The following is a 12,816-nucleotide window of genomic DNA, read 5'->3' as shown; positions in this document are numbered from 1 at the left end:
ATGATTTGCACGTTTTCATCTCGGTGTAGAATCCTGGAGTTCCCATCTTCTCTGAGGTCAGTGCTGAGATCTTTTTCCCTGCTTGGTGATGAGTCAGTGAGTTGAATTTGTTGTAAATGTTTACAATCTGGTTTGACCTTTGAACCCTTCCTATAGTGATGTTACCAACAATTGCTTCTCCACAGTGATTGCTGATGTTTTTCCACCTTGATTGGTTAGTGACTGGACGCACGCACGCACGCACGCGCACACACACACACACAGGCCACAAAATGTATTAAATTAAAAATGCAAATATGAAATTATGAGTTTGTTTTTTTTAAGTTTAGCTTACTTGTGCAACAATAAACCAATTTTTTAATAAAATCTGTATATCATGAGATTCAACACAAAAACAGGCTTTGAACTGTTACCTTAGTACAAGAACTATAGACAACTTTCACATTTTTCCATTTTGTTGACCTTTTTTTCTCTCTCCATTTTTGACTTGAACGAAATTATTTCAAGGGCCACACATTGGACACCCCTGCATTAGCGGAACCTGCTACTGATTTACCCCAATCTGGAAGCTGTCAGACTAAACTTTACAGACGCTGAATATTTTATTTTCTACCACTCGGTGAAGACGTATGAAGCCGTTTCAGACATGCAGGGTGCATTACAGATCAGGTTCAACAGTCGGACTGAACTCGTCAGCTCCTACCTGCTGTTCCAGAACTGCAGCATCTCACACAGACTCTGCTTCTTCACCACCAGTGACTCCAGGACGACCTGCAGCTGCTGAGGGGAGTCCAGGCCGCACGACTGCAGGCGCCCCTGAAGCTTGTCGATCCAGCTGCGAAGCTCCGCCTCCTCCATCTGCCATCAGATACCAAACATGAGGCCGACCCGCACGGTCCAGACACTCTGGGAGCGGGAGGGAGCACCATCACCTACATCCTTCTGAGCAAAGAGGTCCTCCATCTTTTCCTCCCGGGTCTTACTGAACGTGTCGGTCTTCAGGGAGGTGAGACGGTCGTCGATGGCCAGGTACACCTGGGCCACCCTGCAGAGGGAGAGGAGCGGTCAGAACAGTGCCTGGTCCGGTCCAGATGGGGTGGGAGTGGAACAGTGGAGTGACCAGAAGAACAGATCCACTCACTTCTGAGAGAAGTCCTTCAGGTCCTGCTGCAGGTTGGTTTTAGACGGGCCCAGATTCCTGATGAAGATCCTGGGACGAGGAAGACAGATCTCCAGCAGCCGGACGGAGGTGTAGCTGCACAAGTAAAGATTCATCGATTTACTGAAGGAGATGTAAATTCTGATGAATAAACGCTTCAACACAAGATTCTCCTCTACACTAATTTCTTCTTAAAGGGGCATTATTATATTTGTTCGTTCGTTTTTGTTCTGTTTTTATTGTCACTAATTGTAAATAGTTTGTCTTCTGCTCAAAGAGTCATGAACATTTTCTATTGATCCAACTCAGGTGAATTCTTCTGGACTAGAGTATTTTTTATAAAGTATTTATGTTGAAAGTTTGCCCTTACTGCACAGTATTTTATTCTTCATTTTGTTTTTCCATGTATTTTATATTCGTGTGCCTATTTGCTGTTATTGTCCATCACTCTGAAAAGAAATTTTACCATTGTGGGTCAATACAGGATTTTTCCATTACATTTTGCATTTTCCATGCATATAGTGTGATTTTACACCATAACAAGGTAACTATGTTACATTCACTTATACAAATACTGTATGTATAAAATAACCTATCAGGATGGTTGTACTGAGAAGTAGATTGTATAATGAGCTCAGCTGATGTTCAGTTCCACCAGGTGTTTGCTAATTGCTGCTGGCTAGTCTGAAGGACCCAAGTGGAGAACGGCTGCTCTGTGAGGCAGATGATCAGCTTGGGGACTGCAACTCCAAGAAGGAGTTTTGTAGAAATAGGCAGAGCGTTGTGATTTAATTTAATTTAATTTCCCCTTGGGATGAATAAGGTATTTTTGAATTTTAATTGAAAACAAATGGGGTTGCCAAAGTCTGGGGGTTGCCAAGTTTAGGCAACCCCAAATGGTTGCTATGGGAGATTCAAGGATTTCACAATCATGCATGGGGAAAAAAAAATCTAAGCAACACTCCAGGTATGTTTCTGATGAGGGAATAATAGTATTACATGATATAAAGTTTTAAAAAGTCAACTTTGCATAGTACCGCCCCTTTAAAAGGTGATATTCACGTTTATCTGCTGGAGGTCAGACAGCGGTGAACAAACGGAGACCAACCTGAAGGAAGCCACCATCTGGTTGTAGGAGAAGTACTGGTGGTAGTCTTTATGGATGGAGTGTCCGCAGGGCTCTGCATTGGCTCGTCTGGTATACTGGTGGCCGTAGAAGCGAAGCTCCAAGTATTTGGCGAAAGACATGGACCACGAGTCATTGGATAGAGGCACCACTGGAGTCACCTGCAGAGGGCAGTAGAGAGTTAACGGGGGAGGGAAAACAGCAGCAGAAGTGATTTCCCAGCAGCCCCAGCCTCATATGTGCCTCACCTGTTTGCACACACGGCACCATGAGTAGTTCAGAATGGTGTGCTGGTAGCCTGGGACGGGCGAGTCCAGCTCCTTCAGCACTATCTGCACGCAGCCGCTGCCATGCACAAAGCGGCGGACGTGATGCACCATGGGAGTCTCGCAGAACATGCTGGGACACTGGTACGACTGCCTGCAAAGCAAACATCCGTTGAAGCCAACGGACCCTGGAACCGGCTGCGGCCACTTTAAGCGAGTCTCACCTGAAGCAGTAGCGCTCCAGAAACACGCCCAGCGACAGGTCGTTCTTGCCGTAGAACTCCATGGTGACGATCCTGTTGGAAGACGCACACACTGAGTCTAAACAGCGATGGTTCTGACTCAGGACGTTCTGTGTGTGTGAGCAGCTTACCAGGGGCTGACGCAGGGGTTGGGCGCATTGTTGGACTGCAGGGAGGAGCTGCTGAACAGCACACACAGCCTCTGATGGTTGGTCGGGTTCAAACAGTCCAGCTAAGGAAAGAGAAGAGGAAACATCCATGAATCCTGCCATGCAGAGATGCTAAGCTAACTACTGAGACCTCTACCAGTAGTTCTTTGCTGACAGGAAGTGAGAAGCCTTCAGCTGACTTAAAACGCTGCTGCAAGAGTTTTGATTAAATTTTTAAAAAACGAGATCATGTTTCTCCTATTTTAGCTTCTCTTCATTGGCTCCCTGTTAAATCCAGAATAGAATACAAGATTCTCCTTCTCACATAAAGCCCTTAATAATCAGCTCCATCACATATCAGAGACCTGACTGGTGTAGATGTTCCTAACAGAGGACTTTGCTCTCAGGCTGCAGGTTTACTGCTGGTTCCTAGAATTTAAAGATGTAGACTAGGAGACAGATCCTTTAGTTATCAGGCTCCTCTCCTGTGGAACCAGCTCGGTTTTAGTCAGACACCCTGAAAACTTTTAAGTTGACAAGGACGGCGGCTTTCTTTTATCTCTTTATAGAAGTTTGCTGCACTTCAAGAAGCAGCATTAAGTAATTTAGTAATGTCTACATAGCAGTAGTCATGACTTTAACTACTTGAAAGCAGAGATAATTAACAATTTGCCACCAGAGCAGATCGCTTCCTGCACCCTGCTCTGTGCCGTCTGAGTGCCGGTGTTTTATTAATATCAATTTGGTAGCTCAACTTATTTCATCGTGTTGTGATAAACACTTGTACTACGCCGACGGCATGCTTGCTAATGTGGGTAACCATGGCAACCAGTGAGCGTTTAAAGGCCAGCCCACCTTTTCTGCAGTCAATTTGCGTGTGCATCCGCTGTATTTACACAAAAACAAATTATCCCTCCATGGAAAGTACGTGTGATAGAATTTTGATAATTTAACTCATGTTTTGCCACCAAGCTTCATAACCGGTTAAAAATGGAAAACTGTGGTGTGGAGTGAAAGATGAAAAAGAGTCAAACAGCCTAAAAGGAAACGGTGGATAAAACAGGAAATGTCACATCACCAGTTTGGTAGTATTTAGGATATTAAAAACTAAAAACTAATTAATAATTATCTATTGACTGATATGAAACTTTTAAATCGTGAGATGTTTTACAGCCATGTCGTCCAGCTCTAGTTTTGAGCAGTGGAAAATGCAAAAAAACGAACAGATTCTGGAAAATCTCATGTTTTCCATTCTCAGGTTTTCCTTTACCTATCTAGGCCTAAACAGTAATTTTACAGATTTGTCCAGACTAGCTGAAGACAGTCCAGATGTAATTCAGGAAATCAGGATTTTCAGCAGGTTAAAGGAACTGGAGTGTTTTATCCACAAACTGTACCTTTGGGGTCCAGTTCACGTCGTTCTGTTTGCCCGTTTTCTCCTCCTCGCTGTCGGCCTTCCCGAGCGCCTTGACCGGGAAGTCTGGTGCCCGGTTCTGGCTGCTGCCGCCGGCAGCAGCAGGACCAGCAGAGCCAAACATGTCGCTTGCTTCTTTCTGCCGGATCCGGCCGCCTTTTGCTCTGTAGTCGGCCAACATTCTGGCCAGGTCCTGGCTGCTGCTCAGGTGGTCCACGATGCGGGCGGTGGTGAGGCTGTGACAGGGCAGGACGTCGGCGGGTCTGGGCTGGGCGGTGCCGTAGGTCTGTCCGCTGGCCACGGAGGATGGAGCCGAGTCTTTGAGCAGCTGGCGTTTCCTGCGTCCGTCCAGCTCCTTCAGGTCCTTGTTGAGGAGAGGAGACAGGTAGACCTAGAGGAGAGACGAACACATACAAAGGGTAACAACAAACTAGAGAAGCTTCAGTTTCAATCCTGAGCTTTGAGTCAAGACAGCAGTACCTCTTCAGGGAAGTAGTCCCTGCTGGGGCAGTGCATGCCCCCCGGTGTGAGGAGGAATGGCTCTTTGAAAGTGATGAAGGGGGAAATGCACAGGATGATGTCCTTCAGCTCGTGCTTAAACACAGCAGAGATGGACTTGAGGCGGTCGTCGGAGGAGTCCACGTGTTCGGCGATGAACATCCCTGTGTCATCCTGCAAGGGGTCTCGGAATAGCTTAGGGGTGGGGGTGTCTGAGCGCTCCTCATCCTCCAAACCAAGTTCTCCCACTGTCTCCCCCTCAGAGGTGCCGACCAGAGTGTCCGAGCCGATTCCCTGCTCCTCCTCAACAAGGAACTGAGGACCAATGGATAGAGGAGGCGGCACAGGACTGGAGCATGGGGATGATGTCCTGGTCTCAGAGTTTCCAGCCTCCTCTTGGACGGAGAACAGAACCGGCTGGGGGTTTTGTATGACTCTGAGAATATCCACATCTTCAGTTTTAGTTGAAGACTCTAGAAAAGTTGCTTCTTCGGATTGTTCCCCCAACGTAGAGTTATCGCTCACTGCCGTTTTCTCCATGCTGTCTCCGTCCATCTCCTCATCGGCAGCAGAGCCCTCCAGGAGGCACGGGAAGGAGCCACTCTGGGGTAGGCTGGGCGGCATGGCGAACTCGTCCATGAGGAAGGAGATCTCTAGCTGAGAGTGGTAGGCAACGCACACCATCAGCATAATGATGTCTTTCACCCTGGCCAGCTCGTACTCTGAAGCGCCGCGCAGCTTGATGGAGCATCCCAGGTGAGGCGGGCAGCCGTCGAAGAACATCAGAGTCTTTGACTCGTCTGGAAACGGACAGAGAGGAATGACTACATGTCTGACAGATGGCGGCGGCGGCTGACAGAGGGTCTTACTGTTGGGCAGGGAGAAGGGCTGCATGTAGAACTTGTGGCAGGTTCCCAGGCGAGGTTTGGTGAGGAGCTGGTCCATGGACATCACCAGGTCCCCCTGGGTCATGTGACTCACTCGGTCCAAGACTTGCTACCATGGAGAAAGAAAAAGTTATCACTCCCTATTAATGAACCCATCAAGAACAAACTGGGATAGTCCTTTTGTCCAAAACATTCATTGCCATTATATTTCACTGTAGTTAGAAAAAAGAAACGGCTTTTTATGTTGAGCATTCAGGCTGTAACCACTGCAGTTTTCTGGCCAATCCCCGATCTTTAAAAAGCCTGACCTACCGATTCTTATTTTGGTCAATACTATTTGTTGTTGCTAAGGTAACAGTGGGGTGACAATAGTTAACTGTGCATATGCAGACAGGATCTGGTGGGCGGGTCTATCAGCCCCATCACTAAGCCCTCTCTCTTTCAGACCTTGGTACAGGTAGATAAAATTGGTTTCACATTCAAGTATAAGGTGATCACTAAGATTAAGAAAATCTGGGCCAGTTTGTTAATGTACCATTTTGAGGATAATGACATTTTGTTCAAGATTATAATCTGGAATAAGCACAGACAGCCATTTGTTTTACACTTTGCGTCATCCAGAGTGTCTGGACGTTTGTCTGTGATGCATGTAATGCATCGGTTTGACGCTATGAAGCCTGCACTGTACACAACCATCCTCTACTGCGGAGAGAAGTGCTGAGCTGAACTTCAACTATCTTTTAAAAATTAACCAGCAGATGTTCCCACACTCAGCAGTAGCAGTCAGGTTAGAACTACACTGATCACAGGACTTCTTCATCTTCTGTGCTTCTGCAGAGGACGTTAACCACCGGATGGCTGGGACATGTCCCACTGACCGATTTGACGTTGACGACCAGCGTGATGCCGTGCTCCAGCAGCATGTCTTGAGCGATACGCGACACCGTCTTCTCCACCAACACCAGGTTGGGGCGGACGTCTACAATCCGCTGAACGTAGTTTTTCAGGAACTCCCGTTCCTGTAGCAGAGGTGGCAATAACACCAGAGTTTCAGAGCAGAGGCGTGACCCGTGTGTCTTCGTGTCAGAGTAACCGCCTCACCTGGAGCACGATGGGCTCGATGCAGGTGAACTTGGTTTCTTCTCTGTACAGGTACTCGATGGAGCACTTCAACAGCAGAATCTTGGGGTTCTTGATAGAGGAGTTCATCTGATTACAGGTGAGAATTACACTTTAATAACAGCACTTTGACCACCAGAACCCTTTTCCTGCATTTGTGCTGGTGCAAAATGTTCAACAGTGGAAACTTTAGCCACACAGAAAATGCCTTTACCTTTTTGTGGGCGATGTTCTTGGTGCACAGGAAGCCGTTTACCATCTTGGAGTCAAACTTCCTGCCTCCAGGAATCTGAACCACAAAGATAGGTGAGATTTATTCAACCAATCATTTCACCTTTATTTTAATGGTCCCTTTCATACAACGGTGTGCAACACAAAGTGATTTACAGGATTAAAAAAAAAAAAAAAGACCAGTGCCCCACCGTGCCACATGGATGAAACCCCTAACAAACATGGCCAAATGCACCAAAAGAAATTACACCTGTTGAACATCAACACAGGAGCATTAAACTAAAGGAATTTCTACACCATGTGCAGACGAAACCAGAAGTTTACATATACTGAATCAAAAGAGAAACCCCTGTGTTTCTTACTGTCTGAAGTGAATCTATTAAGAACAGTCTGAAGACTTAAATGTCTAAGCTCACCTATCAGAACTAGCCAGAGTTGTGACATCATCATCTGGGTTTTCCCTTGTTATTTAAAGAGACAGAAATTATGTATTTAAAGGAAGTTGTGAAACAATCCCCAAAATTGTTCTCGCTAAGTTTTCTGTCATTTAGCAAACAGAAATAATTTTGGTAATTCTACCCGACCTAAAAAGAAAAGTTTCAGAGAGAGAGAGAGAGAGAGACAGAGAGAGAGAAAGACAGAGATAGAGAGAGAAAGACAGAGAGAGAGAGAAAGACAGAGAGAGAGAGAGAAAGACAGAGAGAGAGAGAGAAAGACAGAAAAAAAGGTGTGTCTTTATTTGGTGTATGTAAACTTCTGGTTTCAACTGTATACACAAAACATCATAAATAAATAAACTATCAGATACATACAAATACTATTCAAAACAAAATTAAACAAATGTAGTGTGAATACTTCTAAATCTAAATGAAATATAAAAATGAATAAAAATTAGAAATTATTCATGAATAAATTAAAAATCAATCAAATTTTATTTGTATAGCACATTTCAGCAGCAAGGCATTTCAAAGTGCTTTACATCATTAAAAACAAAATCAGAGTATTATATATATGTATTAGCAATACTAGTTAGATAACTATATCTTATGGTTGTAATAAGAGGATAAAACGGCTCAAATGAAAATGTTCATGGAAAAATATTCAATAAATTCCTCATTTATAAACACTGTTAAACATAAAAACTAAATAAATTTTGAATCATAAACTTGTGTATATACAAATTTAGGTAAAAGCTAAATTAAATTAAACATGTCTTCAGTTTCCTTTCAAACTGTTTTCAGGAAGCACATCCTGAAAACAGGATACTGATTCACCATTCAGCTAAATCTGATTTTCCAGGATGGTAAATCAGGTCTTGAATTTACCATTCTGGTTCTCTGCTCCAAGATGTGACTCCATCATATGTTTTTACTTACTTTAAAAACTGAAACTAGAAGACCTGAGCGTCATGAGAGCTCACTCAGTTCAAACTTCTCAGCTAATCCCAGTGAACCACTGGGAGCTTTGGAAAACAACTGACAGACTGTCCAAACTCACTCTTCCCAAACTCGTCTGACCTTCTTGATGTGCACAAACTGCCGGATGTCCATGTCGTCGTCACAGTTGCGAACGTCGGGCCGGACCGTCTGGACCACCTGCCGAACCACGGGAACGATGATGTCCCTCCAGGACAGAGACAGAGACTCGCTGTAGAGAAGCTGCTGCAGCAGCGCCATCATGTGGCTGTGGTTGGCAGAGCTGAACAGATCAGGCAGATTATTTGTCAGTCACTACATCCATGAAGGAAAAGCAAAAAACTGATCATTTTCAGAGAACAGCATTGACTACAAGAACAGCCAGAAACACATCCAAGAACAGTGTGTCATGTTGTAATGAATTCCCGAAGGCAGAGTTTCAGAAAGAGCAGGAGTTTATAAAGAGACACAGGCCCAATTTCAAAGTGTTAAATCGCAATTAAAATTTTCCTTTAAGTCATATCTGATATTGCTTAACTCTGTGTTATGAAATAGCACTATGTGCCTGGAAAATATTCATGGATGTGATCTACCTGCAAATAGAAAACATTTTTTCAAACACCATAAAAGGTTATTTGAAGTAAATCCATCCATCAAGACAATGAATCTAGTTTATTTGCTACAGCCTACAAGTCATGAGTGTTTAAAAAGAGCAAACCAATCTGTTCTGAGTCACTTTTTACGCAACTAGTGCTAGTATGTGGACTGTTCATAAAAGCACAATCTACTTAAATATACTGTCTTCTTGATTTTACAGACCACATGAGCACCTTCAGGACCAAATGCACAAGAAGCCCTGATTTGAATCTCAGCTTCTCACAGCAATCATGAGCCACAGACACACACGGCTCTCCACTCACAGCAGCCTCTCCATGGCCATCTTCTCCCCGTTCTCCTCTCTGAGCTGATCCAGAGAGCTGTGGTGCCAGCCCAGCGGCGTGAACAGCATTTCTTTGGCCTTCTCCTCCACGCGACGGTTGAACAGAGACTCTGCGACAAAGACAGCAGCTCAGAAAGAGGAAGAGTTCTGTGGAGCCGCTCAGGTGACACAACGTGACTGCGGCATGAGGAAGTGCCGAGTTCCTACCTTTGATGAAGGCATCACTGATGATGATGTTCTGCCCTCCGTCCTCCGAAATGAGAAACTCGGCTGGAAGAGTGTGCACAACAAAATTAATGGAACTGAATGCATTAGGGATCATTTCAAAAAATAAAAAGTGAGTATGCACTATATGCAAAGCATCAGTGTGCTGCGCTAGAGGGAAAGCAGGAAAACGATGGTGGGGAAAAAAAATTTCTCCCAACACATTCTCGACTAGAAAAGTTATACTATATTCAGCAACGTTTTAGACAGTATGCAACTTTCTAAAAAGTATGATTCTGACTTATTTGTTGAAACTCTCACTATGCCGGGTCAGTATAATGCGAGACAGACAATCTATGAAAAGTTCAGGCTCCCCTGCCTTCTCCTACAGTACTGCTGTCATCTGAACAAATACACTGCTCCATCAGGAACAACCAATCAGAGCCAGGAGGAGGGTCTTAGCACTATCAATCATGTACACGCCATTCACAGCCTCCCCTTTGCTCTCTGCTAAGCTACAGCTGGTTCACCACAACATAGCCTGTCGTGAATGCTAAGGCTAGTTAGCATGGCTATCCCTGACTGTGAATTAACATCTTTTCTGGAATCTTAAGTTGTTTTTCCGCCGTTAGCACATTTAGCATCACAAACACAAAGTTGACTGACAGCTCTAAGCCCCTCCCCTCCTGGTTCTGATTGGTTGTTTTTAACCAGTAACGGAGCATTTCTTCAGAAGGCAATAGCAGCTCAGGAAGGAGGTGAAGCAGACCAATCTTTTTACAGATTATCTCTCTCATATCAGACTGTCACAATACAGTGAGAGTTTTGGCAAATTTGTTAAAATTGCTTTTTTTTTAAAGGTTCCTTATTTTGTTTTTAGTTCGTTGAAAAAAATTTGAGGAGGTTTTCCGGCGTTGTTGCCCAAGTTCCTTTTTTGGGGGCGGGCTTCTTGCTTTTTTTGTTTTTTTCCTTGTTGTTGTTACCACCGTTTTCGGTTTTTCATTTTTTTGTTTGGGCTTCTAATGAGCTATCATTGGATCCAGGTATGTTAAACCAGGGAGAGAACTAAAACATGCAGGACGCCGGCCCTCCAGGACCCAATTTGGACACCACTGATCTACAGAATCCATGTAGAAGATCTTTAAACATATCTTCCTACCTTTCTGGTCTGCAGGAGGTGGCACATGTGGGTACTTGGACTGCTTCTTGATGTGAAAATTCACGTTGTTCTGCTCCATGTTGAGGTTGATGGAGGCGGCAGAGTCGCTGTCCACCGCTGAATGGAAGCTGCTGACCGACGTCCTCTTGCTGGGGCTGGCAGAATCTGGACACAGACGGGTTTTAATACACACACCACCACACTAAGCCTCACCACACTGTCATGTGTCATGCCTACTTGGCACGGTGTAGTCAGACTCGTAGGTTAGCTGCTCTGTGTCGCTGTCGTCAAACTTGATGTCCTTGAACCAGGACGGCTCCGACTGTCCCTCGATGGAGTTGATACTGTCGCTGTCTGGAGAGGGCGTTTCTGAGAACTCTGTGCTCTGGTACAGATGGAGAGACGATAAGCATCCTGGAGGAAAAAAACATTTCAGCCATTTCTATTCCTGTGTGTCGAGGAAATGGGCTCCTACCTGCAGGGGGCGATAAAGGGCGTACTCATCTCTGAACAGCTGGTCGTGGTGAGTGACACAGTCAAGCCAGCGACCATCTACTAATGCCTGGCCTATTGCAATAGCCTGGGCCCTGCAGACACACACACACACACACATATTACAGTTTAAGTGTTTCTGTTCTCACATTAGTTGGAGAGATGACAGAAAGCCTTAAACGTTCCTACGCTCAACGACATGCTACCTGGTGGAGATGGTACCATTCCTCAGGAGCCAGTTAACAAGTTCCTTTCCCACAATGCAGTTGGGGTAGGTCCTCAGCCAGTATCTGTGGTCCTGGAACTCCATCCCTGTGTTGTTGTGGCAGATCTTCTTCCATAGCTCCTTGAGCTGGGAAGAGTCCTGGAACAAACATAGTTTCTGTGATGTCAGACGTCATGAGGAAACGTTTTGAATAATTTGATGCCGTTCCTTAGCAGTACCCCTAAACCCAGCCAGAACACTGTTTGGGATTTAAACCACCAGCTTATTTAACTAGGACATCATCCAGTGAGGTCATGTTCTCATCTGTGAGCTCCATTAAGTCTTCAATGGGAGGGGATTATGAGCCGTCAGTATCTTACCCGAGGTAGATCATTTCTTCATCTATGTCTTGTATAGTTATCAAGACATAGATGATATGTCTTGATATATCATCAAGACATATCATGGAGGCTGAATAGGATTAAGGCAAATACACATTTTTCCATCATAACAGAGCATTACTTTAAACATAATAATTTAACCTTTGAACTGAGCATCTATTTATGCAGAAGTCACAAGTTATTTACAACAAACACAGTCTGCGAAAATAACCTTCTGTGATGCAGAAGGATGTGATGATTTGGCCATAAGTATGGGTTGCCAGGGAGACCATCTGAAGAGATAATAATGCAGCAGGAAATTCTATAAACTAAGGTTCAGATGAACTGTTTGCATTTTTCATTTTAACATAATTTGAAAGTCCAGGATTTACACAAATGTAAGATGTTTAGATGTCATCTAGGTTAGGTAAGGTACTGAGTGATCATAACACATCCACATAACCCCACTTTAAAAAAAAAAAATCCAAACTATCCCATTAAGCACATGGTCTTCTCATTTCAACTGAGAAAGATTTCCTTGAAAAGCCCCTTAAGGCTCACAGGGTGAATAGTCTGACAGAAAAGTATACTAGGGCCAAAAGTCCAGACTATGGGCCCGCAGTGGAGACCATATGCAGCCTCAGATGCAGTTAGTTCTCTCATTTTGACACTGAACTTCACTATGAGCTGCTAAAACAACAGGATGACAGAGACGTTTAGGCCAAATCACACACCAGCAGGATCTTCCTCTCCTCCTCACTGTGGTCAAGCTTGGTGCCGCTCTTGGTGCCGGCCATGGCCCGGCTGGTGGGCGGACTGACCGAGCTGTCGTAGGCCGGAACCAGGGTGGATCCGGACCGGTCCAGTGGTAGGTTGGTCACACTCGCCGACCTGAGAACGACAAAAAACGAGTTCATAAAAACACCAGCT

The 12,816-nt window shown here is 44.7% G+C and overlaps 1 protein-coding gene across 6 annotated transcripts in view; it reads right to left on the bottom strand.

Moving 5' to 3' along the window:
- pikfyve (phosphoinositide kinase, FYVE finger containing) overlaps nucleotides 1–12,816 on the bottom strand; it is a 29,708-nt gene that overhangs the window by 5,873 nt on the left and 11,019 nt on the right. For all 6 annotated transcript variants that reach the window (XM_016680317.1, XM_016680314.1, XM_016680316.1 and 3 more), the window contains 21 exons: nucleotides 12,621–12,777; nucleotides 11,508–11,665; nucleotides 11,285–11,396; nucleotides 11,047–11,194; nucleotides 10,810–10,974; nucleotides 9,654–9,716; nucleotides 9,427–9,556; nucleotides 8,609–8,789; nucleotides 7,075–7,149; nucleotides 6,843–6,950; nucleotides 6,620–6,760; nucleotides 5,724–5,850; nucleotides 4,837–5,654; nucleotides 4,340–4,747; nucleotides 2,925–3,025; nucleotides 2,776–2,847; nucleotides 2,534–2,705; nucleotides 2,268–2,446; nucleotides 1,142–1,255; nucleotides 937–1,045; nucleotides 704–858 (listed from right to left, as the gene is read on the bottom strand). In XM_016680317.1, coding sequence (XP_016535803.1) covers nucleotides 704–858; nucleotides 937–1,045; nucleotides 1,142–1,255; nucleotides 2,268–2,446; nucleotides 2,534–2,705; nucleotides 2,776–2,847; nucleotides 2,925–3,025; nucleotides 4,340–4,747; nucleotides 4,837–5,654; nucleotides 5,724–5,850; nucleotides 6,620–6,760; nucleotides 6,843–6,950; nucleotides 7,075–7,149; nucleotides 8,609–8,789; nucleotides 9,427–9,556; nucleotides 9,654–9,716; nucleotides 10,810–10,974; nucleotides 11,047–11,194; nucleotides 11,285–11,396; nucleotides 11,508–11,665; nucleotides 12,621–12,777 — 3,693 coding nt within the window. The remainder of the gene's footprint in view (nucleotides 1–703; nucleotides 859–936; nucleotides 1,046–1,141; nucleotides 1,256–2,267; nucleotides 2,447–2,533; nucleotides 2,706–2,775; nucleotides 2,848–2,924; nucleotides 3,026–4,339; nucleotides 4,748–4,836; nucleotides 5,655–5,723; nucleotides 5,851–6,619; nucleotides 6,761–6,842; nucleotides 6,951–7,074; nucleotides 7,150–8,608; nucleotides 8,790–9,426; nucleotides 9,557–9,653; nucleotides 9,717–10,809; nucleotides 10,975–11,046; nucleotides 11,195–11,284; nucleotides 11,397–11,507; nucleotides 11,666–12,620; nucleotides 12,778–12,816) is intronic.

Source organism: Poecilia formosa, unplaced genomic scaffold, assembly GCF_000485575.1.
Source record: "Poecilia formosa unplaced genomic scaffold, Poecilia_formosa-5.1.2 Scaffold239, whole genome shotgun sequence".
Classification (NCBI taxonomy): domain Eukaryota; kingdom Metazoa; phylum Chordata; class Actinopteri; order Cyprinodontiformes; family Poeciliidae; genus Poecilia; species Poecilia formosa.
This window is presented reverse-complemented; position numbering and strand designations above follow the sequence as displayed.